General features: G+C 51.1%; 11 protein-coding genes across 11 annotated transcripts; 6 read left to right on the forward strand and 5 right to left on the reverse strand.

Moving 5' to 3' along the window:
• Positions 1-1182: 1182 nt before the first annotated feature.
• Positions 1183-3680, forward strand: CC1G_10047 (WSC domain-containing protein; the record flags this gene model as incomplete). The annotated part of the gene is made up of 5 exons (XM_001836501.2): positions 1183-1916; positions 1972-2012; positions 2070-2143; positions 2201-2282; positions 2336-3680. The coding sequence occupies 5 exons, from the start codon at positions 1183-1185 to the stop codon at positions 3271-3273; spliced, it is 1869 nt and encodes a 622-aa protein (XP_001836553.1). The 3' UTR covers positions 3274-3680.
• A 407-nt stretch (positions 3681-4087) lies between these two features.
• CC1G_10048 (hypothetical protein) lies at positions 4088-5767 on the reverse strand (the record flags this gene model as incomplete). The annotated part of the gene is made up of 2 exons (XM_001836502.2): positions 4088-5463; positions 5515-5767. 2 exons carry the CDS (start codon positions 5765-5767, stop codon positions 4088-4090), a joined length of 1629 nt encoding a protein of 542 aa, XP_001836554.2.
• Positions 5768-6374: 607 nt separating this feature from the next.
• Positions 6375-6865, forward strand: CC1G_10049 (hypothetical protein; the record flags this gene model as incomplete). Its single annotated transcript, XM_001836503.2, has 3 exons — positions 6375-6385; positions 6476-6495; positions 6729-6865. The coding sequence occupies 3 exons, from the start codon at positions 6375-6377 to the stop codon at positions 6863-6865; spliced, it is 168 nt and encodes a 55-aa protein (XP_001836555.2).
• A 799-nt stretch (positions 6866-7664) lies between these two features.
• On the forward strand, positions 7665-8901 carry CC1G_10050 (terpene synthase; the record flags this gene model as incomplete). The annotated part of the gene is made up of 4 exons (XM_001836504.1): positions 7665-8056; positions 8107-8395; positions 8472-8703; positions 8768-8901. 4 exons carry the CDS (start codon positions 7665-7667, stop codon positions 8899-8901), a joined length of 1047 nt encoding a protein of 348 aa, XP_001836556.1.
• Positions 8902-10107: 1206 nt separating this feature from the next.
• CC1G_10051 (hypothetical protein) lies at positions 10108-11836 on the reverse strand (the record flags this gene model as incomplete). The annotated part of the gene is made up of 7 exons (XM_001836505.2): positions 11730-11836; positions 11260-11674; positions 10969-11205; positions 10795-10901; positions 10667-10732; positions 10541-10617; positions 10108-10490 (listed from the first exon to the last, which is right to left on the reverse strand). The coding sequence occupies exons 2-7, from the start codon at positions 11305-11307 to the stop codon at positions 10108-10110; spliced, it is 918 nt and encodes a 305-aa protein (XP_001836557.1). The 5' UTR covers positions 11308-11674; positions 11730-11836.
• A 366-nt stretch (positions 11837-12202) lies between these two features.
• On the reverse strand, positions 12203-14527 carry CC1G_10052 (FAM116B protein; the record flags this gene model as incomplete). The annotated part of the gene is made up of 9 exons (XM_001836506.2): positions 12203-12259; positions 12323-12582; positions 12626-12774; positions 12828-13000; positions 13049-13225; positions 13282-13425; positions 13485-13615; positions 13722-13985; positions 14038-14527. 9 exons carry the CDS (start codon positions 14525-14527, stop codon positions 12203-12205), a joined length of 1845 nt encoding a protein of 614 aa, XP_001836558.2.
• Positions 14528-15383: 856 nt separating this feature from the next.
• CC1G_10053 (hypothetical protein) lies at positions 15384-16456 on the forward strand (the record flags this gene model as incomplete). The annotated part of the gene is made up of 4 exons (XM_001836507.1): positions 15384-15422; positions 15470-15660; positions 15715-15789; positions 15838-16456. The coding sequence occupies 4 exons, from the start codon at positions 15384-15386 to the stop codon at positions 16454-16456; spliced, it is 924 nt and encodes a 307-aa protein (XP_001836559.1).
• Positions 16457-17427: 971 nt separating this feature from the next.
• Positions 17428-18422, forward strand: CC1G_10054 (hypothetical protein; the record flags this gene model as incomplete). The annotated part of the gene is made up of 2 exons (XM_001836508.2): positions 17428-17629; positions 17686-18422. 2 exons carry the CDS (start codon positions 17428-17430, stop codon positions 18420-18422), a joined length of 939 nt encoding a protein of 312 aa, XP_001836560.2.
• A 452-nt stretch (positions 18423-18874) lies between these two features.
• CC1G_10055 (cephalosporin esterase) lies at positions 18875-21169 on the forward strand (the record flags this gene model as incomplete). Its single annotated transcript, XM_001836509.2, has 13 exons — positions 18875-19049; positions 19106-19316; positions 19376-19450; positions 19508-19668; positions 19721-19758; positions 19815-19869; positions 19917-20076; positions 20139-20322; positions 20374-20566; positions 20620-20678; positions 20728-20786; positions 20844-21077; positions 21133-21169. 13 exons carry the CDS (start codon positions 18875-18877, stop codon positions 21167-21169), a joined length of 1641 nt encoding a protein of 546 aa, XP_001836561.2.
• Positions 21170-21228: 59 nt separating this feature from the next.
• On the reverse strand, positions 21229-23232 carry CC1G_10056 (major facilitator superfamily transporter). The gene is made up of 8 exons (XM_001836510.2): positions 23004-23232; positions 22886-22951; positions 22662-22822; positions 22571-22605; positions 22403-22502; positions 22181-22337; positions 21628-22123; positions 21229-21576 (listed from the first exon to the last, which is right to left on the reverse strand). Exons 1-8 carry the CDS (start codon positions 23172-23174, stop codon positions 21308-21310), a joined length of 1455 nt encoding a protein of 484 aa, XP_001836562.2. The 5' UTR covers positions 23175-23232; the 3' UTR covers positions 21229-21307.
• Positions 23233-23764: 532 nt separating this feature from the next.
• CC1G_10057 (hypothetical protein) lies at positions 23765-25642 on the reverse strand (the record flags this gene model as incomplete). The annotated part of the gene is made up of 8 exons (XM_001836511.2): positions 23765-24036; positions 24100-24592; positions 24661-24817; positions 24877-24976; positions 25047-25081; positions 25136-25296; positions 25348-25413; positions 25475-25642. The coding sequence occupies 8 exons, from the start codon at positions 25640-25642 to the stop codon at positions 23765-23767; spliced, it is 1452 nt and encodes a 483-aa protein (XP_001836563.2).
• Positions 25643-27457: the final 1815 nt, after the last annotated feature.

A 27457-nucleotide genomic window follows, 5' to 3' on the forward strand; every position in this document is an offset into this window, starting at 1 on the left:
CCCGAAGCCAGCATTGATCTCGTATATGATGGCGAAGTGTTGGAGGAGACGGCACGACATTGGCCAAGGAACAAACGTCCGATCGCGTTGCGATGCGGGAGACTTGTGTGTCAATCTACCAGGCTTCCCCTAGTATGATTGTCCGCAGACAACTGACTCTAAAATTGTACGTCCACGTTATGTCCAACCCAGGGTTATCCCGGTGACATGTCCATTCCGGTGAGGCTCGTTTATTTCCTTTTCTGCGATCCAACATGGCTGAAGTTTCCTTTTCATTTGAGGCAGTAGTTCATCGTAAAGGTGTTCTGGAATAACGCGTTCCTGAAGGAGCTCTTCCTGGAGACCGGCATGGTTGCGCTCTCTCGTCATGAAGCGCTTAGGACGATCTCATCAGGGACTGTCAGGCTTGAACGAAACGGGAACACATTGTTTTTGATTCCAAGGACCAATTGAGGTGGGACCTCTTCTGTTAACTGGCCTCTCTTCAGCCTTCATTGTGTACTTATCGTTCTGACTTTGCTCACCACTTACTGATGGGGCAACTTCTGAGCGCCTCCACCTCACCCACCAGCGCTGGCGGGAGGGGGTTTGGCCGTTCCTGGCGCCAGCAGCATCTGATGGCATTGATCCCGGCCGGAACGTCAGAAACAGCAACTTCGATGTCCATTTTGGGTGTGCCGTTCGAGGGTTCCCAAATGATTTTGATCATTCCATTGGAGCTGCACACGCCTTCTGGATCTTCTGCAGAAATTTTCGTTGGAGCTAGGGAACTGGGCCCATTATCGCCAGGGAGTCGCTTTTCTTCAACTCGGGACGACTGGAACGGGCTGCAGAGAGGGTGGAGAGCGGGGACTGTAACGGAATGAATGGTAAAATTGGAAACTGACAAGCAATGAGAAACGGCCGGGGTGAACGTATAAACTGACTATCTCCGGTCCTTGTTGGGAGCAACCATCACACGGTGATGGCTACGTGACATTTCCTTTATAGATTTGTATTCATATCGCAAATCTACCCTTACGGCTTGTTCAACTTCTTCCTTCTTATCCCTCATCCCTGTGGTTGGTGGCCCCCCACACAGATCCCTTTTTCTCTCTCTCCTCGCCTCTGATTACGACCTCTACACACTCTCTCATAGACAACATTCTTTTCAGAACCACTTTCTTTCACTAGACTCAAACCATGGTTGGAGCCGCAAGAGCTTTGGCCGCAGCCCTCTCGCTGGCCACAGCAGCCAATGGATATTGGCTGATGGGCGCAGACTTCATCACCACAGAGCGTATCGACCCCATTGTAAACCCAGGGCAAGTCTCTGGCCACGTCCATTCAGTGGTCGGAGGCAGCAACTTTGGGTTCGAGGCTTCGACAGAACTGCTCACGCAGAGCCAGTGCACCTCTGTCCCCATCAAGGAGGACAAGTCCAACTACTGGTTCCCCCATCTGTACTTCCAGTGGGCCAACGGCAGCTTCTCCAGCGTCAATGGTGGCGCGGTCATCTACTACCTCTTCCCCGATAAGCCAGGCGCAACCAAGGCTTTCCCCCCTAATTTCCGCATGCTCAGCGGAAATCCAAGGAAGCGGAGCTACGATCCCAACAGTCACGCACAGCAAGCCGTTGATTTCCTTTGCCTCGATTTCAACGGACAGACGACTCGGCATACTGGTCTCCCCGACAAGGTCTGCCCTTCTGGCATTCGCTCCCAGGTCAATTTCCCGAGCTGCTGGAACGGCAAAGACGTCGACTCTCCCGATCACAAATCCCACGTCGCCTTCAGATCTGGAGGTCCTGACAAGGGAGAATGCACGGACCCGAACTTCCCTGTTAGCCTTCCTCGTATTTTCCTCGAGGTTTACTGGGGAACGGGAGAGTGGAATGCCTTGCGCTCTCAGGCAATGAACCCTTCTCAGCCTTTCGTGTGAGTACCACATTGTCTTAACATGTACGACCTCATGACTCAAGCTGCCAAATAGCTTCTCTTATGGTGACAGGACTGGATATGGAAACCACGCTGGTGAGTTAGCTTTTGGACAAGAAATAGTTTGCCGGATTCTGAACAACGCCTTTTCAGACTTCTTCAACGGATGGGAAGACGGTGTCCTTCAGCGCGCTGTCGACGGTTGCAACTGCAACATCTATGGTGATGTAAGCGCTTGTATGTCGCAACTAGTGCGGAACACATTCTTATCTTTGTTATTACAGCCCCAGTGTTGCGCCGACAGGGGCATCTTCACCCTTACCAAGGGTCAGCAATGCAGAATCACGAAACAGGTCGACGAAACCAGTATGTCTGAGGTCATACTTCACGTAGGGATATTGACCCACTGCTTCCCAAAGCCACCGGCATGCTTCCAAAACTCCCAGGCAACAACCCTGTCCAAGAGGGGCCCGGCGACGCTAACATGCTGATGTCCAATGTAATCCCTGGAAGGATTTCGCCGGTCTACGTTTACACCGGAGCCCAGCCCACCACCAGAGGCAATGTCGTGATTCCCGCCACCACTATCGGCGGTGGGGACTCCGCGCCTTCTAGCACCCCCGCTATCTCCAGCTCTAGCGCAGCTGCTGCTCCCTCTTCTGACGTTCCCGCACCCAGCAGTTCCCCTGCCGCCGGTCCATCACCATCGGACACACCTGCCTACCCTGCCCCCGGCGACGACGAAACCGAGCATCCTGCCCCAAGTGAGCCACCTACTTCTAGCCCTGCCATCACGATTTCTGTTCCCGACCATACTCCCCCCGCCACGCTACCACCATCCCCGGTCGTTCCTTCACCTTCTCCGGAAGAGCCCGCTCCTTCCCCCGAGGAACCAGCGCCTGAGGAGCCCACCCTTTTGCCCACCGAAGAACCAGCTCCCTTGCCTACTGAAGAGCCAACTCCTTTGCCCACCGAGGAACCAGCTCCTTCACCCACTGACCAGCCAGCTCATCCCGAGCCAGATCCTTCCACTGATGTCGTCGCACCCACCGATGCGCCCACCATCCCTGCCCCTCCTGCTTCACTCCCTCATGGCACCATTACCCTCGTTCCAGCACCTCCCGCAGGATCCCCAACTAGTGCAGGCCAGGCAACGAGCGTCCGAACGTACATCAGCACGATTAAGGTCAAGCCGACGGCTGGATGCAAGAAGAAGTCCCACCATGGTCACGGCCACCACCATGGGCACCTCAAGCCAAAGCCTGGCAAGCCCAAGCACCACTACCGCCGCAGGTTCTCTTCGTCCTCGAAACGACGATATGACTTTGCGGTTGATGATTATTATTACCTCAACTAACGGCCTTTTCTCCCTCTCTCGGCGATGGGAGATTAGGGAGCGGTGGAGGGAGATCGGATCCTCCATCTTCTCCTTCTCACCTATTGCCTTCGCCTCGTCTCCGCGTCCCTTCTTATGACGAACCCCCTACTCGATCCTGGCATCGAGGGATTCCCTTTGACGACGATACCATGGCCCGTTCTTTCTGTAACCCATTCAAGTTAGATATGCTCGGTCATTTCTATTAGGTGTTACTGTTTCTTTTGGTTGGCAGCCCAGCATCGCTTGCGAGTAGGGGCCATCCAATCTGCATATCTTTTCGCATTGGCTTCAACCATTTCTCATCTGCTACTGTCTAGCTTTCATCCCACTCTCGGTCATTCTCTCTCGCGCATTGCATCGCTTCCAATTCTCCTTGCATATATCCTGGTCTCTTCATTTCTCTGCCTCTCTCTCTCTTTCCACGTAGTTGGGATAACGGCAAGTCCGCCCCATCAGGTCTGCACATATTCATCTTGCTAGTTCAAGTGTCATCCATCGTAGTCAGTATCTCTGACAGTAGATCTGTCTCGCGTGTCGTGTAGATATCCAGTCTTATAGCTTGCTATTGCCAATGGATATCCTTATCGAGCCGCACACAAGCGTTAGAATGTAGAGATGAAGATCTTATTTAAGTATGTGAAAGACCACTCCAGTGTATGTACGTGCGAGTCAAGTAGATGTAGGGGAGGATGTGAATGGAAGGCGCAGAGAGCCGACAGTCAAGCAAGCAAGTGACCCCACATACGAGTCAGCGACAGCGACAGCATATCCACACGAGATTCGCCATCCGGCGTTAAGCGAATACCGGGATTGCACCTCTAGGGCCCTTCTCCAGTTCACTCAACACAGCGATCGAAGCAGCACCTCGTTTCATCGGTATCTGTCTCTCCTTCTCTGGACCCCACACCCCATTGATCTTGACGCTCACATGCAAATGTCCGCAGTTGGGCACGGGACAGCGCCATTCGAACTCTTCTTCCACCTTGTTCTTCTTGCCGGCTGCTGACTTGGCTGCGCCTCGTTTCCGCTTTCTGGAACCAGAAGGTGAAGGAGGTACAGCTGTAGATGGATCATGGCTTGGGGTAGGGTTATGGCTTCTGTGGCTGTTGGCGGGGGTAGAGCTCGATGAAGAAAGCTGGGTCTGGGATCTCAGTCGAGAACGGATCGTGTTCCCTTCGGGAGAAGGTTCGCGGGGGATATTGGTTTCGTCTTGGAGGAGTGATGAGGAAGAGGTGTTGGGTTCTTCGCCGTAGGGAATGAGCGTTGCTGGTTCGGCTTTAGCCTTGCCTTTTCCTTTCAGATCCAGGACCATAGGTGGTTGCCCAATTTCATGCAAGCATTTGCCATCGATTAGGTGTCCACAACGAAGGCCCCAGATGCGGCGTTCGGTGGCTTGGGAAGGGAAAAGACCAGAGTTTAGGACCAGAAGGTCTAAACAACGCGCACAAACCAGGGTCGTAACAGGTTTAGTACTCTCTCCAGCCGTTTCTGCGTTCGCTTCTTCTTCGTCATCATCTTTAATAACAATGGGATTTGATGAGGATGAGGTTGGGAACCCAGGGGGGCTCGATTCGGTTGGAGATGAAGGCGCAAAGCTGTATGTGAAACCTGCCTCTGCTTTGCAAGGATGTGTGTAGCCGGGGAGATAGTGTTCAGGCTCACGGAGAGGAGAGCGATATCTATCTTCAAGTCTTTGGCCAGGACCAGGCAGGTCTGCAAGCCGACCCCAGTCGTCGCCGAAATCGAAATCCAGGAAGTCTCCGTATGATGGGGGAGGATATATTCGACGGAGTGGATTGAAAGGGCGGTTCCGTCGTTCTGCCATCAGTCTTGCCCTATTGTGAGCGATCAATCCCCCTCCTAAACCAAGACTGGGAACATGGTTGGATCGTGGTGCTGCGCGGGGGGCCTGAATATCACGGGAAGCGTTGGAGGGCCCTGCCACAGGAGGTGAAGGCGGTCTAGTGGGCGCGAGACGTTCGAAGGGGAATTCGCGATCGACTGGAACGACCGGTGGTACGGAAGGGGCAGTGGCTCTAGCGGTGCGTGAGCGACCGACGAAACTTGTCTGGCTTGCGTATCGCCTGGGAACTCTGGGAACTGGAGGCGGATTTGAACCTATTCTCTGCATCTGAGGCGGTGGTGGCGAGAAAAGCCTTTCGCGTTCGACTTGGGAGACGGTCAGAAACCAGTTAGGAGAAACCAAAAAAGGATGCATACTTGGTCGTGTGGGGCGACGGACTTGGATAACTTGTACCTCATCGTCACTGTCGTCGTCGAGCAGGGAAATAGTATCCCTGGGCTGAGAATGTCGCTGGGAAGGCGCCCTTGAACCCGTTGGTCGCTGGCCGACGTCGTCATCAAGCAGGTCGACATCAATAACTTCGATGGAGCTGGTCTGTGGTGTTCGTTGTTGGTGGTGGGAGCCTGCGTCGCTCAGCGTCGATACAACTCTATTCACGACGGCTGCCATGGTTTGTGAGGGGCGGTGGAGAACGTCGTGGTCGATGTACAAAAGACTTTAGCCGCCGTCGCCGTTTCTGAGTCTCGCAAGGCATCCATCACTCGGCACGTGATGCCGAACTCGGGTGGCGGGAATTACCCGAAGTCGATGATGGCGGTCTTCCCGCGCCTTCGCTTCGTCGATGAACGCGGCGCAGGGTGAAGGGCGATGTTGATGGCGAGGCCGCCATAATGCGGGCTCACCTGATGAAAATTCTTGTCAGCTAGTCCAGCTTGGTCAAGCGGGCGGACTCTCTAGCGCTACATACAGCCTAAATAACATACCAGGGTTCTGAAGACTGACTTGAGGTGCACTCAATTCTTCGGTGAGGATGCGTTCTCTATTTCACTACTTGCGCAGTGCGAGCCATGGTGACCAATATTGACTAATTTTGTGGGAAAGTACTAATCTATGCCATCTTCCTCGTAGAAATTCCGGTCACATAGTCTGTGGACATGCACGGGAGTGCTTCTTTCCTCGCTGCCGCCGTCACCCTTTGACACTAGAAACTAATACCTACTACATTCCGCTATCCGACTGGAACGGCCACCGCTTGTAACGGTCTTTCTTGAAGCGAATGCTCACAAGGTATGATAAGTACTGTCATCTGAATGGACACCCCTCTCAGGCTCTCTATCCAACGCAGTTGCCACTGAATAATAAATGAATCATTTGTAGCTTGGCTCCCCGTGGGTCAAGTGGGTTGACAAACGCTATATCCGCTGTCGTCGAGCAGGTATTCCACCCGCATCCATCGGACTGTATCCTCCAATTTTGTGGTATCGAATGCAGAGTCCACTACCCCACACCAACATGGCTTGGATGATGCTGTGCATCCCGGCTTTTCAACGGTTATTCACTGCAAAGACTATCACCAGTACGGCCTATCAGTTTACCTTGTATAGTATATTTTTACTGAATTAGCGCCTAGTTGAGTTGTTGACCGCCAATTCCCGCGAGGCCTACAAGGATGCGCATATGCATGCTCTGCTGAGACCAAACAATCCCGCCCAGCGGAAATGTCCGCAAATTGAAAATTCTGACCACACCGGGATCCCCTGGAAGTGATGCTCGAGGACGTATCGACGACAGGTCCGACATGGCCTTGAACCAACTAAGCACCCGCTGCGGGTGGACTATCTGAGTGTTGGATTTCGCAACTGGAACAAAATTACTCTCGTATGTTGCTACTTGCTACCAGTTGGCCATGTCGAGCTTACCTCTTCACGATAGGGACAAATAGGCGATCCAACCCATCACCCACTTCTCCAGCTGAAGTATCTTCATTATTATGGCCTAGACGTAAAGCATCGCACGAGGTGACTTCCAATGCTGGTTCATCGCCACGACGCTCGACTGTGTTATTGGTGGTTCTCTTTCAAAGCTTAAAACTTATCTCGATCTTTGGGAGGATCACCTCCGGTCATTAACAGCCGTTTCCTCCTTGATGCTGTTCCCGCGTTCCTGGAGAAACAGTAGGTCGCCTACGAGGCGCCTCTATAAAACCATCTTCGAGCTTTATCCTGATAACACATAGAACAGGTTCTATCCGGAATTCACTAGTCCCGGACAGCGAATGCTACAGGAAAATTAGCGAGAAGTCCTGTCCGGCTGTCTGGGCTTATCAAATCGGTCTCTAGAAACTTACATCCGCTTTCATCTACACTGCTTCTTCGCTACTCCAGGGACCTTTTGTATGAAATGGGCGAACCTCCGTAACTATATAAATCCCTGTCAGTTCTTTGCCTGCCTTCAGATGCAAGGGTGCGCTGACTTCGCTTCTCGTCACACGGTTTCTGCCCTGCAGCCACTCTATCCTTGTTTAAAGCTTTGGCTTTCCTCGTTTCCTTCAGCCTCGTCCAGCGTCATGCCAAGTCCCGCGGGAGCGCTTCCCAAGTCCTTCATACTTCCCGACCTGGTCAACGACTGCCCATTCCCCCTTCGAGTCAACCCACTCTGCGACGAGGTTGGGAGACTATCCGAGCAATGGTTCCTCCGCCATGCAAATTATTCGCCCCCTCGGGCAGTGGCGTTTATGGCACTCAAAGCGGGCGAGCTCACTGCTGCATGCTACCCAGATGCCGATGCCTTCCATCTCCGAGTCAGCGACGACTTCATGAACTTCCTCTTCAATGCCGACGATTGGCTAGACGACTTCGACATTGAGGACACGTACGGGCTGGCCAATTGTACTGTTCGAGCCCTGCGCGACCCAGTCAACTTCATTACTGATAAACGCGCAGGACTAATGACGAAATCGTGAGTCGTTTTCATTTTAATTTCACCGTCGAGACTCGAGCTTTCCGTAGATATTTTTCTCGATTCCTGAAGACCGCTGGGCCTCGCTGTACAGAGCGCTTTATCCAAACGTTGGCGCTCTACTTTGAATCAGTAGTAACGCAAAAGCAAGCTCGTAACAATGGCACTTTGCCCGATTTAGAGAGCTACATCACCATTCGAAGGAATAACAGCGGCTGTAAACCTTGTTATGCACTCATCGAGTTCTGTGCTGGCATTGATTTGCCGGACGAGGTTATCAATCACCCAATTATTCAATCGCTCGAAGATGCTTCGAATGACCTTATTGCTTGGTCGAACGTAAGTGTTTCTTCGATGGTTCTTGGATCGTTCCTTACTGCTTGGTATTATTGATTGTGCTCACCCATTGTACCAGGATATCTTCTCTTTCAACAGGGAGCAATCTCGCCACGACAGCTTCAACATGGTTTCCATCGTTATGCACCAGAAGGGCTTTGCGCTTCAGGAAGCTGTCAACTTTGTTGGAGAGCTTTGTAAAAAGGCGATGGAACGTTTTCAGGCGGATAAGAGGAATCTCCCTTCATGGGGTCCAGAGATTGACGGGGAGGTCGCAATGTATGTTGATGGGCTGCAGAATTGGATAGTCGGTATGTTTCTACGACCAGACTTACGTCGTTGGCGGAAGGATATATACTTACCATTGAGCGATAGGGTCTCTAAATTGGTCCATCGACGGGACAGAGCGCTATTTCGGCAAAGACGGGCCTGGAATAAAGAAGCATAGAAAAGTCAAGCTATTCCCCAAGCGCCCATTGAAAACACCTGCTGTGCGGGTTTTGGCCTAACTTATCGAGGGTTGTGGACCCTTATAGTATATACGACGACGTATGTTTTAGACTTTGTAATTACGGATCTACTTAACAAAAGGTCTGGTCACCGGTCATTTATCATCTGCACAGTGGTGTAGATTTGGCTCCTCAAGCCCTCGATGCAAGTGCCGATAGATTGTCTATGATGGAGTGGCTCGTCCTAAGCGCTGCCACTAAGCTGGTTGGGGCAGAGAACCTGTGAGCCCCTTCCTCCCCGACGATTAGATTACTAACGGAATGGGAAAGCTTTCTCAGTCGTGTAGCAGCTTCCCATCGCTTCGAACACACACGAGGAGGACTGTGAGTTGATTCTTCCTACTTCTTCAATGGATACTTGTGTTCTGATAGCCATCTATACACAACACCACCCTTTCCTGTGATTTTGTTACCAGATCCCCCGGATCTAGTGGTCGCCAAATTCCCCTCTCAGTGATCCGCGCTCTTCTTCCAAATTTAGGTATCGCGTATCCGCCTTCGGTACGATCAATGGCCATGTTGCTCGTTACCCGCACCTTTGATGGGTCCAGGTCCCTTTTTTTCCAGTTCCACACCACCCCATGGTACCTCCAGTCGACGAGCAGACCAAACCACATATGAGGAAGGTAGGTCATATACACGTTCATTCCATTCTGAAAGAAACTAAAAGAAACAATGTACGATACAAGGTCGAATATCCGACACCACTGTGATAGATAACTAGATCCCATTCAATAATAGACTGTTTAATTCCACTGAGCAAAAGCATGAGTGTATGATCATATGGCAGGCCCCAACTTTATGCCAGGACCTGATCCACTAAACTTCATCGTTCGTCATAGCGAGCACGTTTGCGCGAACCCGAATCGTCTTCGCGATGGCTGGAATAGTTTGAATAGCCTTGCGATTGAGGTCTTCCCGCTGGCGGTTCAAGTTGCAGAAGCGAATCGTTATACACGTGTTTCATTTTGCGAATACAGGTTGTTGATACATGCAATATGATCGAGGCAGTGGAGAGCGCGATAGCGTGGCGACATGCGAAAGAAGAACAGAAAGAATAGTAAGCACAACATGCCGGGTGAATACAACAGAAAGGGCGAAAATAACAATAAAGAGAAGATCCGTGGATGCAGTGTCTGAGGATTGAATCCAATAATTGAGGTGTAAACGGCTCGAAAGCGAATGGGAGTTATCCAAGAAGGTGGATCAAAAATTCGTACCCATTCCGCCCATCATCCCGCCGCGTCCTCCACCCATCATCCCTCCCCTCGGTCCTTGATGGCCGACGCCGCGACCAGCGAAACCACCTCGCCCACCAGCAAAGTTCCCAGCAGCCATTCCCATGCCACCCATGTTAGCCATATTAGCCATCGCTGCCGCCACATTGATGTTATTCATCCCTGGCAATCCCATCGGCAGGCCCATAGGCATATTGGGCATGTTCATCCCGCCCATCATGCCCGGCAGTACTGGAGGTGTGTTGACACCACCACCCATCATACCGCCGCGGTTGCCAGCGTTGAGGTGACCTCCTCTATTGACGAACCCTCCGCGCACCTGGCCCGGTCTATTCTCTCTTGGAGGTGGATCTACAGAAAGCGTTAGTCACACCTTTGGGCAGTGGACGTATATCGCTGACCTTTCGGTAACGTTCGGAACGGATTGCCCTGAGATGAACTTGTCAGGGTTGCGGTCGCTCGTCGATTCTGGAATTCACTACGTTCATCAGCCATGGTTTACGGAGCATTCGACATTCGAGACTCACTTGTTATCAAACCACTGTTTCAACGTTGCTGCAGCTTGCGGACTGTGACATTCAATATAGGCAATGCTGTGCGAGATGACATCAGATGGAGAATCCGAAAATGTTAAAGCTTCGAAGATCAGGCTCACCCTTTGCTCTTTCCATTAACTTTGTGTTCGGAAAAGGTTATATCTTTATAGTCGATGTTAACACCGACACTTGCAGCAACCTTGCGCAAATCTTCATCCGTTGTCCACTGTTAAAAGAAGATAACAAATTGAGAACAAAATGCATTTAATTACGACAAGGCAAGAAGTACGGACCCATTGCAAATCTCCAAGGTAGACAGCGTCGTGAACCCCGCCCGAGCTGTCGGTATCCATAGACTGTTGCTGTTGCTGCGAGCTATAATTACCGTTCATTCCGGTGTTGGACCCGTCGGTCTTGCTCGTGGGACGGGACATGGGTGGCGGATGCTGATGGTGATCGTCGTCTTCTCTAGAACGTTTATCGCCAGTCAAGGGTTCGGGTTTGGTGGTGACAGCGGGGACCTTCTGGGGCTAGAGCAATGTTCGGTCAATCCATGCGGCTAGTGGTCAGTGGATTAGACGTACCTCATCGTGGCCTTCCTCGCTGTAGAAATCATAGTCGTCTTTATTCATTTTCCTTCAAACGGTTTCGAAGGGTGAGCGGGGGGGTTGAGATGGGTGTCTGCTGTTTATTGGGTTGATGACTCAAGTCTGGGAAGAGTTTCTGTAACACTGTAGAAGGAATACGACGATGGGTCGTGCGCAAGTCCTTCTGAGCAACCTTATGCTCTGTTAAGAAAGGGGTGAAGGGCGGTTGGTGGGAACCAAGTTTGAATGAGCACAAGACCAATGTTTGAGTATATCAACGACACAAATGACGACGATATTAATGACAGGCCGAGCGACAAACAACAGAGATTTCAGGCGTTTTCGTGTAGAGTCTACTCTCGTTTCTGGGAACAAGAGCCGGAAACGCGCGTATATGCGACGGACAAGGTATCTATATGACATACATTGAGGGGGAAACGTGGCCAACGACAGAGAAAAGCTCTTACAGGACGATTTAAGGAGATACAGGCGCGTTACAGGTCGTAAAGTACGGTCAAAGGAGAGCCTAGACGCTGTCGTTAACGGCGAGCACGAGGAAAAGGCGATGGAGCGATGGAGATGGTGGTGGTCGGAGATCAAGAAAGGTTCTCAGAACAATTTTGCTGTTCAACGGCATCCAGCAATTTGTCATTGTTTGGTTCCGAAATTCCGAACCCCAGAAAGCTTCCGTCCATCCCCAGGTGAGCCTACCCATCGCAAGGCTCAAAACCACCATGCAACTACATTACATCCCGAATTAGTATTATGCAAATTGAGTAAAATATCCATCTAATAAGGTAATGGCCGGTGGGCAGACCTGATAAGGCTGAGAGTACAGGCACATAGCGCATCTCAATATTTAATGTCGAGTAGTGCTAGTGAATATTTCATCCCTGATTAATATTATGTAGATTGGGTGAAAGATTCATTTAAAATAGTTTTAACGATGCTCTCCTGTTGCACCAGCCAAGTCGCGAATGCCGGTGACCGAAGCCATCTGGGGGAGTCAAATTCAATATCAGCAATGTGCGGCGCAAGGTAGCGAAACGACACCGCGCACCTCTCGTAGAACTCTGTACGCCGACTGGTCGACTTGAACGGAAGAGTGCTCCCATGAGCCTTCAGCGAAGCGAGGAAGTTGGCATTGTTGAATGGCTTGAGCCGGAGCGTGTTTGTTGAGCCTCGCCCGCGAGCACTCTTCACTTCTTGAGGTGTGGGTATCAAACTGTTGAGGTATCTTGCTAGTGGTGTGATTAGTTGGGTAGTCCTTGAGCAGAAGTGTCTTCGCAAATCTAGTGAAGCAGCAAGGCCTGGAGTTTCCTGTAAGTTGACCGGGTGGATTCAGGAGGTACATGTAACTCACGATCGCGGTCAGTCCCCCTGCATGCGGTTTCCAATTGTTTGAGAAGAGCGCGATCCTTCGAGATGTATCGCTTGTGTGTCTTCGTTCTCCATCCAGGAGGTGGACCAGTCGTGGCTCCCAAAGCAGGGCTATTGCCTGCAGCAGGTGTCCTGACAAAAAATGAGTCGAAAGGCCTGGAACCGCATGGAAACATTGAGCTTACGGCGTGTTTCTTCCTAAGCTCAGGACGTGGGGCCAGTGAGCGCACGACTTCTCGAAGAAAGGATTAGTCACTCCTAGAATGAGGCCAGGTTTCGGTGGTAGTTTGTTGACCATTAACGGATGGTCACCATCTTGCATTGTGAAGTAAGGCCTCATGTCGCCTGCCAGGGGGATCTGTCAAGGAATCAGATTTGCACACTGGATAACCATAAGAATACACACTGGTCGCAACAAATCACGAAGCCACCATACAGCCTGGCTAGTTTGCGCCGGTGAAGAACCGAAGATAAGGATCGGTTCACACAGCACCAAACACTCCCATATCGACCATAGGTTGGTCAGGCAAGCTTCGAACAAAAGTAGTGGTGGGGGATGGAAAGGAGCAGAAGTGGCCAGAATCTGTCGAGAAATGTCAGAGCTCTGTTGAAAGAAGGCCAGGATGTTCGTGAGCCTACATGATATCTGGGATTATACTTCTCATTGAATGAAGAGGTCTCGGCAAGCTGTTGAGCATCAATAGAATGGGGAATTTCGACATGGAGGACCGATCCCAAAAATCCGAGCTCTACGGTAGTACCAGGGGTAGGATCCGACCTTTGCTTTCCAGAATTGAAATTAGCAACGTTTCCTCAGCACTTGATACACAAGAAGCACTCACCATCCGGATATGTTGTGACACGCGGATTCTAGCATTGGAAGTCCGTGTGATTGGAAGAGAGGACCCAGTATGGAGACTAGTGAAGAGTATAGGGCCGGATATTGGTGTTGAGTGAGTAGGACGAGTGAGGCCTTTTAATTACGTTCAGTCGAATATCTTCGGCCACGGAGGATGGTCCCGACCTGTTGATAGCCACGTTTGGACGTCGGGTCTCTCTTCTGAGTGAAATGGGCAAACCCATAGATATAGCCATCACGAGTGGCAGGTCGCTTGCCTGATAGGGTTCCAGCGGAGAGATCTCTAATGCGAAACGAGTGTCCCTGTGATCCTTGGTCAAACTGTAGAGAATCCGGGAAGGCAGAGAAAGCTCTGCCGAGGTTACGTCAGATTGGGCTTGCGGATAGGGGAGAAACACGAACATATTCTCTTCCTCCGCCGGTAGGGTCTCCAGAGAGGGATAAACTCCAGAGATTATAGGACCCTCGTCTATATCAAACTCCACTAAGGTCGAGTTAGCATCAACTCGAGGATCATACGTTCGTGTAAAGCACACCTATAGCGATGCCCATAATCCACCTTTGGAGTTTCTGAACCACAGTTCCGTCGAGATTCAAATCGTTGGTTGGTCCTTTCCTGACCCTCCTGTCGCCACTACGTCGAGGTAAAGTTTGTGATCTGGCCAACTGCATCGAAGGTCGTACGGGCTTGGGCAGATTGAGGGAACTTGTGGACCCCGAAGGTGAATTGACCACTCCGAGTGCCGAACGTTGCCTCGAGGCGATCCCGTTCAGCGACGTCGTCGAGGACGTCGACGGGAACGTGTTCAACGAATCCAAGTACTTCATCGGCGTCCCGCCATAACTGCTGTTTGAGCTATGACCAGAATCGACCCTGTTCAACGATACAGATGGGGCAAGGCTGGATACCGTGGTCGTGCTGGCTTGAGAAGAGGCGGAATGTAAAGGTTGGTAAGGGCTCGTGGTGCCAATGTCTTCCTCTAGGTGATCATCGTCAAGCTGAAGCGCTGAAATCCTGCGCTCCATGTCGTATCAAGCTGAAGATACTGCAGAAAGTGCAGCAATTAGACCTGCAGAGCCAGGTTAGGAGGTCCTCATCATCGCGGGCTGGGAAAACGTTTGAACTGGGATTGATCACGTTGATCGCACCCTGTTGCGGAGATGTCGGCCTGTCATCTTCTTGTTCTCGTACCATCACCTTGCAATTTGGACGGTGGTTCACGGCGGCTTGGACACAATGTAGGCGACGACTAGGAGGCTCGTTGAGAATCATTTAGTCTCATAGAAAGACTGTTCCTATCGCGGGACATGTCCGTTTGAGAATCGTATCTGCGATCCAGATACAATGACAAAGGTGTGTTTTCGACTTTCCAAGCCCGCCTGAGTTTCGGTTCACAAAGGCTTAGAGGACAACTTTTTTCCAGTTTCTGGACAAACGCCAATCTCTCAGTGCGCAGAGGATGAGACGGTGTCGTAGCTGCGACTGCAAAGGACAAAGGAGAACTCTTGATGACATGAGCCTTTGTGTCCTTTATCCACACCCCGTTGGCCCGTCGCCCTAAAGCGCTCCCCCGGCACTCTGTTGTAATGTCCCCTTTGAATCCATGAAGTGTCCACCCACAAACCCATTGAACTTGCTCTCGAAGAAAGCTCCTCCAGAGGGCGCCGACGAAGGCCGCACCTCTCGAACTCCTGTGGTTCGAGTATAAATTCCTGACGGGCGATGATCCCCTTTGCTATCCATCTTCCTCTCGGTTCCCGTTTGTTACCTCACCAGTTGACACAGCCCATCAGTATGAAGCAAACAGGCAAAAAGAAGTTAAACACCCTTCCGAGCCTTGGGAAGATTAGCCACCCACTCCCTCTTCGACCTTCCGTCAACATGCCCCGCGGTCGTTCGAACTCCAGTAGCAGCAGCATAGTAAGTTATTTCTGGTTCCTTCATCCTGATTGCTTATATCACGATAGACCACTCAAAGTAGCAACGCGTCAACATACGGGTTCACAACTCACCTCCAGAGTGCTGTGTCTTTGATAGACTATGACGAAGATAACGGCTCTGGGTCGTCTATTGCAATCTCTGCTCTAGACGCTGCATTTTATGACAAAGGACGTGAAAGGGGTGTAGGAAAGAAACTTTGGGAATACGTCTCTTCACGGTACGCGTTTTGTTCCTCACGTTCTCCGTTTGACGTTTATATCCCCGCTTCTAGAAGACACGAAATCGGCAAGGATCCCAGGTCGTTGGCCACGAACGCGCCAATATCCCCTCCTCTTCCATCATCAAAGTGAGCATCCTTGAAGCGCTCCTCCCTCCCCTGCTAACGCCTCGCCAGACATTCGGAGATCACCGTAGGAAGGAAATCCGCTCCGATCCCAATACCTCCAAAGACGCCAGGCACGAAAGACTCTTCTCATTTACCTCTCGCCGCAGCAACGCCCATTCGGCGGACCAAAAGCATCTTAAAGAGATCCCGGCAATCGTCAAGCGTCGACTTGAAGCCAGCGCAAATGTGCCCTGAATCATCATCAGCATTGAGCTTTGCGGAGCTGGGCAAGGTAAACGCGTTCTTTGCGCAGGTGCCACCAGGATATTTGACGCGACACGCTCCCGCCAAGTTGAAGCCTCGCTCACAACCGTCAGACGATATGCCACCCTTGACGCCGCTTCCAACGGACGACTCACCTTTCCCTGAAACGGAAGAAGTCAAGACGCCAATCTATTTCACGCCTCGGATGATGGGATGGCCTCAAGGTGACGAGGACATTTCCTTCTTGCAGATGGATGAGCCGATGGACAGTCCTTCAAGTCCGTCGACGTCCCTGGGCTCATTTGATGGCGACTTTGCGGAACATGCAGTCGGCGAGAGACTTTCGCGGACACGCAACGAAGAAGTGTTCGAGGATGACCCTTTCTACATGTCTGATGAGCTCATCCCACGTCGACCATTTTGACTGTCCCTCTACATATGATGGCCCACGTTGCGCTTAGACGACGTGTATCGCGAGGGCTGTTTACGCGGGTTACATCTCGTCGTGTGCAATCTATGTATCGACTATCTGCTACACCAGTATGTCACTGATTTATTCTTTCGGAACGGGAGACCGTCAGGACAGACCCGCCCACGGTACTTGCGTTCACATCGATGACCCGACGTCGACTCCCTGGCATGCAGCCGAGTCGGAGTAGAGCGCCAAGGCTCGTGTGAACTGCCCATGAGACTCGGTCGTATCTCCACTCGAACCTTTCGACACTTCTCACTCTAGCTTTTCTTCGGAAAGCATATGTCCAGTATGTACATCGTGGTTTTCGCAGACGAAGTTGCTGGGAAAACTGCGTCAGCAACTTGAAGTTCTCACTTGTGGTCCGCCGAGTCACCAGTATCCACTGACAGGAGGGTACAGATTCACCGATTACAAGTCGCAAGGACAAACCATCGCCAAGGTCCTGCTTGACCTGGAGAAGACGCCCAAAGTCCATTCAACGTATCAGTAGCCGAAGCGTCAGATTGTCCAGATGCAGGCAACAGGTGCTGCAAACCCGCCATCTCAGCGCAGCACTAGTGTCCCTCTTCGACTTGCCATGTCTCAGCTACTCCTCGTTTCCAAGGGCGCCGAGATTGTGAACACCAAAGGCTTCTAAAGTGTCTCGCCAGTGACCCGGTTCCACGTTTGGTTGTCAACTTGACACGGAGCCGGGATAACCGACAGTTCTCCTTTCCATGAGGCCATCGGCCCTTAACTCTTTCAGACCTGTCTTGTCCTACCCCACTCGAATCCTCGTTCTACTCAGTTTCAACGTAAGGTGAGTCCAAGGCGTTCAGTACGCATAAATAGAGGCCCCCTTGCAGGCTACGAAGGATCCCTTTGGAATTGTTTGAAACGATCGTCTTCCTCTCTGGAACCATCACACCAGACCAGCCATCATGTCCCGAACATCTTTCCTCGTTGAAAATTTGCCTCAACCACCATCCATGCTCGAGCGAAGGTCAACTTGCGAGAGTAGCACGTCATGTCATCCCAGATCGACGAGGTGCTATTCCCGATATTCTGGGTGTTCGTCTGGATTCTTCACCAGTTCAAACTTCGCCAATGCGAGCGATTGTTCCGCCAGTGAAGATGACTGTGGTATGTTTTCAAAATTAACCAGCATGATAGTGTGTTGATACTGAATTTATGTCCAGATTCTACTCCCGTACGACGTGGTAGAAGCCCAATTAGGCGACGCCGCCGCATCCCAACTCCACCACTCGGCTACTATAACACTTCTGAATCAGAGCGAGATTCTCTTCCTATCCACACTCCACCTCCATACCGTGCCACATTCGACGGAGAAATCGAAAGCAAGAATTATCGAGGTTTACATCACGACGAGAAAGAACTAGAATTTGAGAACCAGCTGGCCGTCCTCCACACCCCATCTGACTTCACCTCTCGATTCTCGCCGCTACCTACTTGTTGCGCCGAAGCTCGATGTGCTTTCGACGCCATCTCCCCGTTCCATCAACGTTCAGGCGACGAGTGGTTCGACGAGGACGCGATGGACATGAGCAACCGGTCTTCTTCCGAGTCCGAATGGACACCCATGTACGACTTTCCTAGACTCTCGAGCCGTCACTACCAAGCCCAAACCTCTGGCCCTGTCTCGCTCGTCCATGGTGACCGACAAATCAAACTCCGGAAACTTCGTGAACGGTTCTACGCTCGTGAAGGCAATCGACCCACGGCTGACTGCGGCATCGACCGCGATGACTATGCGACACGGGTCGACGATTACTTGCTGGAACGAGATGTCTTGAGGAAGGATTTTTACGGCCCTTGTGGATATCGGTCTCCCGAAAATGCGGTCCAGGAGGAATACGTGAATCGCGTAGATAGGATGTGCTGGAACCAAAGGCATTCGGAAAAGGTTGCATTGTAATAATATACTTTGATTTCTACCTTGTACTTATCAGTAGTACTTCCAATCATTTCATTTCTCTATCCTTCTATCGCTCTGCACCCGATTTACCATGCCTCCGAGATTTCAGAATGATGGAGAGAGCTGTTGATGCCATCATCCCGACACTTGCGAGCGCGTCGGTGTAAGGCGCGTCTTGAATCTGACCCTCAACCACCACCATCCCTTCCACCTCGTCGATGCTATCTTCGTCGAGGCGCTACGATGTCATTAGTAACCCTCTGATTCTGTATGAAAGTTCTTGGGTCGGTTTACGACAGCGGTTCTCTGGGAGAACCTCGGTGGCACGCCGCTAACGTCCCGTTCAACCCCAAGTCACAAGACATAATGAGGCTTCGATTTCAAGAAGGAAGTAAAACGCAGGGATAAATGAAGAGTTTCCAGACAGTCTCACCCCGGCTATCCACTCGACCATGAAGCCAACTACTACAGTCTTGGTGTCGCTATGGGCAATTACCGCCATCGGGGCTCCTACGAACGAGTCACCGTTGACGGTAGATCTCGGATACGCTACCTATCGAGGGTTTATCAACCCCAATACTGGAAACACTCAATTCTTAGGAATCCGGTATGCAGCAACACCGACCGGTGGGTGAACTCCTTCATGTTTCTGTGTTACGCGCTTGACCTTCAACCACGGCTAGGTGACTTACGTTGGCGAGAACCAAGGGCGCCTCCGCCAATTCCTGGTATCTTGGATGCTCGCGCCCTCCCACCTAATTGCTACTCTGGCGGGGCCGGTACTCAGCCCCAACACCCTTATGGAACCGTCCGATTTCCCGTTGGACCGCACGCGGAAGTCCTGGAGAAACGGCAGAATCCTCCAAACAGGTCTGAAGATTGCCTCCATCTGAAGTGAGCAATTGGTTCCCTGTAAAGTTCGGCATGCCATTCTGATTCTGGTGTCATCGCAGTGTCTACGTTCCTGGGTCCACACCTTCACCCGCTGAGAGATCTGAACCACTCCCTGTCGTGGTTTGGATACACGGGTAAGTAGGTTGTTGACTTCGTAGTCCATCCAGCTTACTGAACACCGTTGCTTTCAGCGGTGGATATGTCTCTGGGGGTGCTGGAAACGACGGCAATGACCTTATAACAGCTGCGAATGGAGGTGTGGTAGTTGTCCAGATCCAGTACCGAGTTGGCTTGTTTGGCTTCCTCGCTGGGAAGAAGGTCAAAGAAGGCGGCGTTCTGAACGCGGGTTTATGTGAGGATGCCGGGAAGAAACCTCTTAAAGTCTAAAATTGACCCTGTTTCAGTGGACCAGCAATTCGCCTTACAATGGGTTCAACGACATGTAAGTTCCAACGGTTCACAGAACCCTCCAGAGCTTGAGCTAATTGAAGTTCTTAGATTCACAAATTCGGTGGCGACCCTCGTCAGGTTACTATCTGGGGCCAGTCCGCAGGTACCATTTTTGCTCTTGGTTAGTTCGCCTTCCTCACCCGCTTCCAGGTGCCGGATCCGTGGTCCAACATCTCGTTGCGAACGGCGGGAACACCACCCCTCCTCTATTCCAAGGAGCGATAACTAGTTCCACATTTCTCCCATCCCAGTATAACTACGACGATGCTATGCCGGAATCCCTTTACAACCAGACAGCGTCACTTTCTGGGTACGTTTCCCGCTATTTAAAATCCGCACTTTTATCTGATCCTTGGTCTACTTGGTGACCAGGTGTGATGCGTCGGAAGATTCCTTAGCTTGCCTCAGAGGCCTGGAAGCTAGCGCTCTTCAGGAAATCAACGCGGCCTTGTGTGCCAGCGGCTTCCAAGGGACTTTTGTTTTCGTTCCGGTAGTGGACGGGACCTTCATTAAGGAGCGCCCTTCTGTGACTTTCAGACGCGGTCGACTGAATGGGGTACGTCTTGGAGGTCGTTGCCATTGCTCTCTGCTCATCCTGTTACATTAGAAACGCCTTCTCGCTGTCACCAACACTCATGAGGGTCGAATGTTCGTTAATCCGAATGCAACTTGGCTTGAGACAGAGAATTACGCGTCACAGCTGTTCCCTTTATTTGGACCCAGTCAGGCTTCAGCTGCGGCTATTGTATACAGGTCATTCAGCTCGGACTACGACAAAGCCAGCGCCATCATGGGAGAATGTGAGACTTGCTCGATACGTGCTTGAGAAGGAAGGTTGATCATCCCGAAATAGCCATCTTCACATGCCCTACGTACTTCCTGCTCGAGGCCTTCAAAGGACCTTCGTATAAGGTTCGCATTTTCGCCATCCTCGCAAGTCCGAATCTAATTTTTGAGATAGGGTCACTTTGCAGTGCCCCCCGCAAACCATGCAGGCGATGTCGCCTATTATTATCCCTCGTGCGCCCGATCCTCCTTCGTACCAATGCACTTAGTTAACAAGTTGAGCATTTCTAGAAATGGACTTCCGGCTTGGAACAACCTCGAGTTTCGCAAAGCTTTCTCCGAGGCCTTTCTGAGCTTTGTGATGACAGGTGATCCCAACGCAAGAAGAGACCCTGAGACCACGCCAGAGTGGAGACGGTGGTCCTCATCAAACCCAGTCGAATTACTGTTCAACAGTACCGAAGCGGGAGACGCACCTCAGATCGAGGCAATTACTACTGCCAGGGATCTTCGAAGGAGATGCGAGTAAGTACATCTTTCGTTCGCCTCTCCACACATCTTTTTGATTGGTGATGATCAGCTTCTGGGAGCGGGTAGTCGGCCTTTCCGGTCAGTGAATGAAGCCTCGCCATTCTACTCAAGCAGCGGAGCGTCTTTGCGGCAGGGAGCCTGAATAAAACAACGGCACTGAAGCTTCAACATTCGTGAGCTATACACTATCGTAACCTTTTTATGCAGTTCCAATACACTAGTCGTTAATTTTCGTGATCGTGATCATCTTCTCCCCATAGCCTTTCCGGCAGCTGAATTGCCAAGAGTAAAGCTCCGAGAGAAAGAAGTGCGAGTACAGCATATACGCCATACCCATATAATATGTTGTTCTCGATGGAGAACGAGAAGAGGGACGTCGACAAGGCTGGACCAATAGCCCTTGCAAGCGACACCGTGGTCTGCGAGAGGCCGTTGGTGGCGCCTAATGATCGCTTATTAGGTGCTGAGGCTGTCACGTACATGAAGACGCATCCTACCAAGCTATGAATATCTATCCAGCAGAGCAAGACGCGAAACCACTCACCATATGCAGTATCCATGAAGAATAGCAGGAAGACCAAGAAGCCGACCAGTATCCACACCTGCCATGAGACGCCGTATTGCTTCGCAGCCAAGCTGGTCACCGGGAAGGTCATGAACACGGGCGCAAAGGTGGAGACAGACCAGACGAACGCCCTTCTGACGCCCAATCGACGAACGATTGGTGCGAAGAAGAGCACCTGGAAGAGACCGGTACCCGCACCGTAGATTCCAATGACATACCCGATGTACGCAGGATCGAGGTCCAGACCTCCCATCTCGATAGGCATATGGAAGAAGAGAGGGAGCAAGGCGCTCACGGAGATGTTGAGGAAGGCCAAAACGACATAGTTGAGGATGGAAATGACAACGGGGAAGGTCAAGAGCTTGCGGAGAGGAAGGACCTCGCCCTCTTGGCTGGCTGTGGAAGCCACCGACGACGACTCGGATGAGGCTGATGACCCTAGCCTTTTTTCATTTTGGGATTTGACTGGATTGCACTACAAGACAGCAATGGTCAGTCGAACGTCCATTCTGCACATGGAGTCATAACCTACTTCTTTGAACCAGAAAATCGTAATGATAACGCAGATAGCCACGAAGAGGGCAGACACCAGACACGGCAGGAAATAAGGATAATCCTTCCAAAACTGGTCAGTGAAGAGCGTAGGGAATTGGTCGCTGGGTCTTGCGAAAGAACCGCCAATCAGTGGCCTGAATGTTTAGGGATATGGTAAGCCTATTCAATCGCGGCGGAGCTCGTTCAGTATGGGCCTTACCCTACACTAGCCCCGACGCCCCACGCCACTGGCATGAGGGCAAAGGCATCCGCTCGATTCGAAGAATCGGTCAGCTCCCCCATCGCGCTTTTCAAAACCCCTATCGTGTAACCATAAGGTGAGCGATCAGAGCTCCGAAAGGTCCGAGCAAAAAGGCGCGTTGCTCACCGATGTTCCCGTTCAACAGTCCTGTTAGGCATCGGCTAAGCCATCGAAGGTGAGATTATCGTTCACTGACGAGGCAAGACGCTAAACCTACCTCACCACCAGTGTCCAAAAGGTTCGTGAAAGCCCGAACAATAGCATAGAGATCATAGTTCCAATCATTCCAATAAGGATGACGGGTTTTCGCCCAATCACGTCGGACGTTCTGCTCCATTGTAGAACAGTTATTGCTTCAGTTGCGAAGAATAGGGATTCCTGCAGGGGGCGTAAGTTGCTTCTTATGAAATGCCCTTCTGCTCGGAAGATCAGTACACTTACAATGAGACCTGCGTAATATCCAACCTTCCGAATATCTCCACCGATAATCTCAAGCCCACTAACGAGCTGTTGCAGACGCATTAGCGACGCGATCGTGGTCAATACATGCGCGACGCACCTCGTTGATGTAAGGGTAGATCGACTGACTACAGATAGGTTCACACATCTGCAGCAGGAGGACGATCCCGATCTGGAGTTTAGGCAACGGCGTCCGTGTCCTCTCCTTCCTTTGCTGGAGGAGCGGTGTCTCCTCGTCGACGTTAACAATCCCAATTTCGTCTGTGGTCATAGCGTTGGCGGCTTCCAGGGTGACTCGAACAACTCGGGAGGGGCAGGGAGAAAACCAGAGGAAGATCCACGAGGAACGAGCTCTCTCAAGGGCATATCCTTTATACGATGTCAGGCGGGTGCAGAACCAAAAGGGTCCGATTAGGGTTCCCCGTGGTCAGCACCATTCACCTTGACTGGAATAATAGTTTCCTCCTACGGTTGCTTCTGCCAATTATTTGCATAGAACCCATGAGGGTATTGACTTCACTCTCCTCGGAAGGGTCTGGAAAGCAGGAGACGAGTCATTTAGAAGAAAAATTGTCAGAGGCAAAGCGGCCCGAACCCTCACCACGATCAGCGGATCAAAAGGTGGCGGGCGCTTCGGAGGGTCCTTCTCGTCCGAACTGCAAGTCAAGCTCTAGTCTATTGGTCGTAAAATTCAATACATAGACGTGTCAGAATTACAACAGCCCGCAGAAAGAGAGGAAATACAACAACAGCATAACACCCGAGACAAAAAATGCGAAAAGAAATCTATCCGTTAAAGTTGTAAGGGATTCCGATGATGAATCCTCTAATGAGGGTTTGGTTTTGGGGGAACACGGATAATCAATAGTCGTGTTCTGTTTCATTTTCTTCCGCCCAGATCTCTATTGGCAAGCGAGTGGCTAGTCCAAGAGAAAGGAAGGCGAAAACCAGGAGGATAGCATACACCCCGTATCCACCCAAAATGTTTTTCTGCACCGACCACGAGAACAACGAGGTCGATAGCGCAGGGCCTATAGCTCGGGCGACGGATACAGTCGTCTGGGAAAGCCCGTTTGTGGCACCTAGAGACTGCTTATTTGGCGCCGACGCGGTGATATACATGAAGATACAGCCTGGAAGGCAGCAGTGACTGTGTCAGCGTGGACTCCGGGCACTGAACACGTCGAGTAACGTACCGTATGCCATATCCATGAGCGCCATCAATGCGAGTAGAGCAGCAGTCAACACCCAGACAAGCAGACAGAGACCATTCTGCTTTGCAACGGTACTAATTATCGGGAACAGCAGGAAGACAGGAATGAACGAAGACATTCCAAAAATGAAGACATTGCGAGCTCCGAAGTGGCGCACTATTTGCGCAAAGAAGAGACCTTGAAAGATCCCACATCCCGCTCCGTATATTCCCATCGTAACGCCAATTGTGGGAGGAAGGAGCCCCAGACCTCCTATGTCTATCGGCATAGCAAAGAAAAGAGGCAATAGTGCGTTGACACAGATGTTGAGAAAGGCGAGAGAGACATAATTCGACACTGAGAGAACAACGGGATAAACGAGAAGATCGCGAAGAGGCAGGGGTCCATCGTTCGCTGATCTATCCGAATGGACCAAGGTCACTTCTGAGGCGTCTGATACGACGCGTTTGCGGGTTCCCCTTCGCGTCGGGGCAGTCTAACCGACACCCGGGAAGACGGTTAGCGTTAAAAGCTTAAATCTGTGATGGCTAGTTGAGGACTCACCTCTTTAAATAGGAAGAGGGCAAGGAAAAACGAGAATAAGACGAAGCTTGCTGTCGCAGCACATGGCAGGAAATACGGATACTCCCTCCAGAAAGAAGCGCCAAACAGCTTCGGGAAGCGTTGGTGCGGGTGCGACAGAGCACCGCCCATCAGAGGACTGAGCAAGGTGAAGCCATAAGCTCAAAGTTGCGGCATCAAATGGACAGTGCTTCTTACCCCAAAGTAGCTCCGGTAGCCCAAACAACGGGCATAAGCGCGAATCCTTCCGCCCTGTTGGTTGAATCCGTTAATTCACCCATCACGCTCTTCATGACGCCTGCCAATCCCGATTTAGAAATCCCGTCTCGAAACAAAGGTTTGCGAAGACTCGAGGAACGAAGACGCACCTATATTCCCGTTTAAAAGCCCAGTCAAGCAGCGACTGGATGGTATAGTTAGTAAGATAAAAACGCCATATGACGCACGTCTCGCGCACCTAATGACTAGTCCCCAGAACGTCTTGGATAAACCGAAGGCTAGCATAGACAGGAAGGTCCCCACCAAACCAACAAGAAGCACGGGTTTCCGTCCCACATGGTCAGATATCCTGCTCCACTGCAAGACTGTCATAGCCTCGGTCACAAAGAAAAGGGATTCCTTGTAGCAGCGATAAGCGAGCGAAAGGGGTAGAAACGAGCGGAGACCTACGATCAATCCGGCATAATAGCCAACCTTTTTTTCATCCCCTCCAGTGATTCCAAGCTCGTTTATGAGCTAGAGACAGACGACCGAGCGTCAACAACGACACCGAACTTGCAAAAGGGAAGACACACACTTGATTTATGTATGGGAGTATTGAGAGACTGGTTATTGGTTCGCAGATTTGGAGAATGAGGATGATAGAAATTTGTAGCTTGGGCAATGGAGTTCGAGTCCTCCCTCCCTTCCTCTTGTCAAGAAGAGGAGTTTCCTCGTCGACAACCTTTGAGATAGGTTCAGCCATAGTGGTGGGACAGGAAGGAAGGGGAGTAGTTGAGGGAAAAGTGTCGAATTCCAAAGTTTCTCCCTGTTGAGGGCACCCTTTTAATCCCGGGCGCTTTTAATTTGAGAAGCTGATTGAAAGGTGGGTTCCTATTGGAGAAAGATATTCATCGACCTTTGACTCTATTTACCGCTGAGGATACACGAAGGTGCTCGTTAGCCTTGCCTGCTGGCGATGATCCGTATGTTTAATGGCATCCCTTTGTGATGAAAAGAAGCAGAAATCCTTCACCTGAATCCCTAAATCCCTGAATCGACTGAGCGTCAGTTGGCTGGGCTTCAAGTACTGGCAACGCCGAGACCCCTATATCCCTGGCCACGAGGATCACGTCTTTGTGGGTGTTTAGACGCCATTTTACGAACATTTTACATAAAACGGTCGTGTTTACGCTTTTTTAGCAGATGCGTCCCGACCCAGAGGTATTCAAGGCTGTCAGTCAGAATCTTCTCGAAGTTCTGTTCTCCCATCGTGGCCAAGAAGCGCCAGCAACCGGAGCACCTGGTCCGACCGACTGGATGTTTTTTCGTATGTTGTGAACCAAATGCGACCCCAAACCCATGAGACAAGGGAGTACTCACAAGACATTGACACCTCCAATCCACGGGTGTTCAAGAACTACGGCATATGGGATCATGAGCTACTGGAAACTGGCCAGAACGTTGATGGATTCATGGCCAATGTCATGTGTTGAACCTAGCCGGTATCAAGGCTTATACCGTCGACTAAAGTCCCAAAGTTCTATGAGCTTCCATTCTCTTGAGCGGCCGTAGGGTTAAGCGATATTGCACCGAAAGTATAGGGTCTCCGAAGGCGAGGCATAGCACGAGTCTGTTTGTAGTGTAGGGATGATGTATTGAATGGATCATGGGAGGATTGGAGTAAATCAGCGACCCAGCCACGCAACTCGTGCTCTCCGCTCGATGTCGAGTTCCCACGGCGCGCAATACCCCTATTTCCTGGGCAAGGTGCCGACCAGCCACCAGTAAGCTCTTTCCTTCAAAGCTGCCTGTCATCTGTGTTATTATTGGAGCCAGGGGATGCTTTTATCGAGTTACACTGTACTCTAGAGCTTCGAGTTATACTGTAATGTACTGCAAAGTTGGAATTGGGAACTCGGATCAATCATCCGACTCAGAACGATTCCTCGACTTCCTCCTCAATTTGGCCAAGTAATCCTCTTGCAAGTCATCGCAATTCCATCGTAGTATACCGCAGCTCTCACCGCAGCTCGTTTGATGCTGTAACATCTCGAAATCATTTGAACTGATTTATCAAAGAAATGAATTCGTCTGTTGATTTGCTGTTGATATCATCAAACGCTTCATCGCATCCGAGAGGCCCGCGAGTGCTTCCCTAACTCTGTTCACAAGGGCCGTTGCTGCTCTCATTTCTCCTTCTAAGCAAGAAATTGGTACGAGAATCAGTGGCAGCCTAAGTCCACCCTCCTGAAGCCCGACCATCCTGCAATCCAGTGGTACGCACTCTGCCCTGAAATATCAGACAGGTAGCTCCCTCTTCCAGTGAAGCAGGGTGAACTCCGGGCGCTCCGCCGATGTAGCGCATCCCTAAGATTAGCGCTATGTATCAATCATCCCTGGAATGTCAACAAATCGCGATGTCGTCGGTACATACTTACCTCAAACGCCAATTCTAGGGCTCTAACCTGACTGCTCTCCATTGTCATCAAGCTGAGTGGAGAGCTAAGAAGCGCCATCGAGTGCTAAGGCAGACGGGCGCTCTCCTGTGGAGCACGCTTGAAACAGCTGCGTATCGGAT

Source organism: Coprinopsis cinerea (assembly GCF_000182895.1).
Source record: "Coprinopsis cinerea okayama7#130 chromosome 4 map unlocalized cont3.4, whole genome shotgun sequence".
Classification (NCBI taxonomy): Eukaryota; Fungi; Basidiomycota; class Agaricomycetes; order Agaricales; family Psathyrellaceae; genus Coprinopsis; species Coprinopsis cinerea.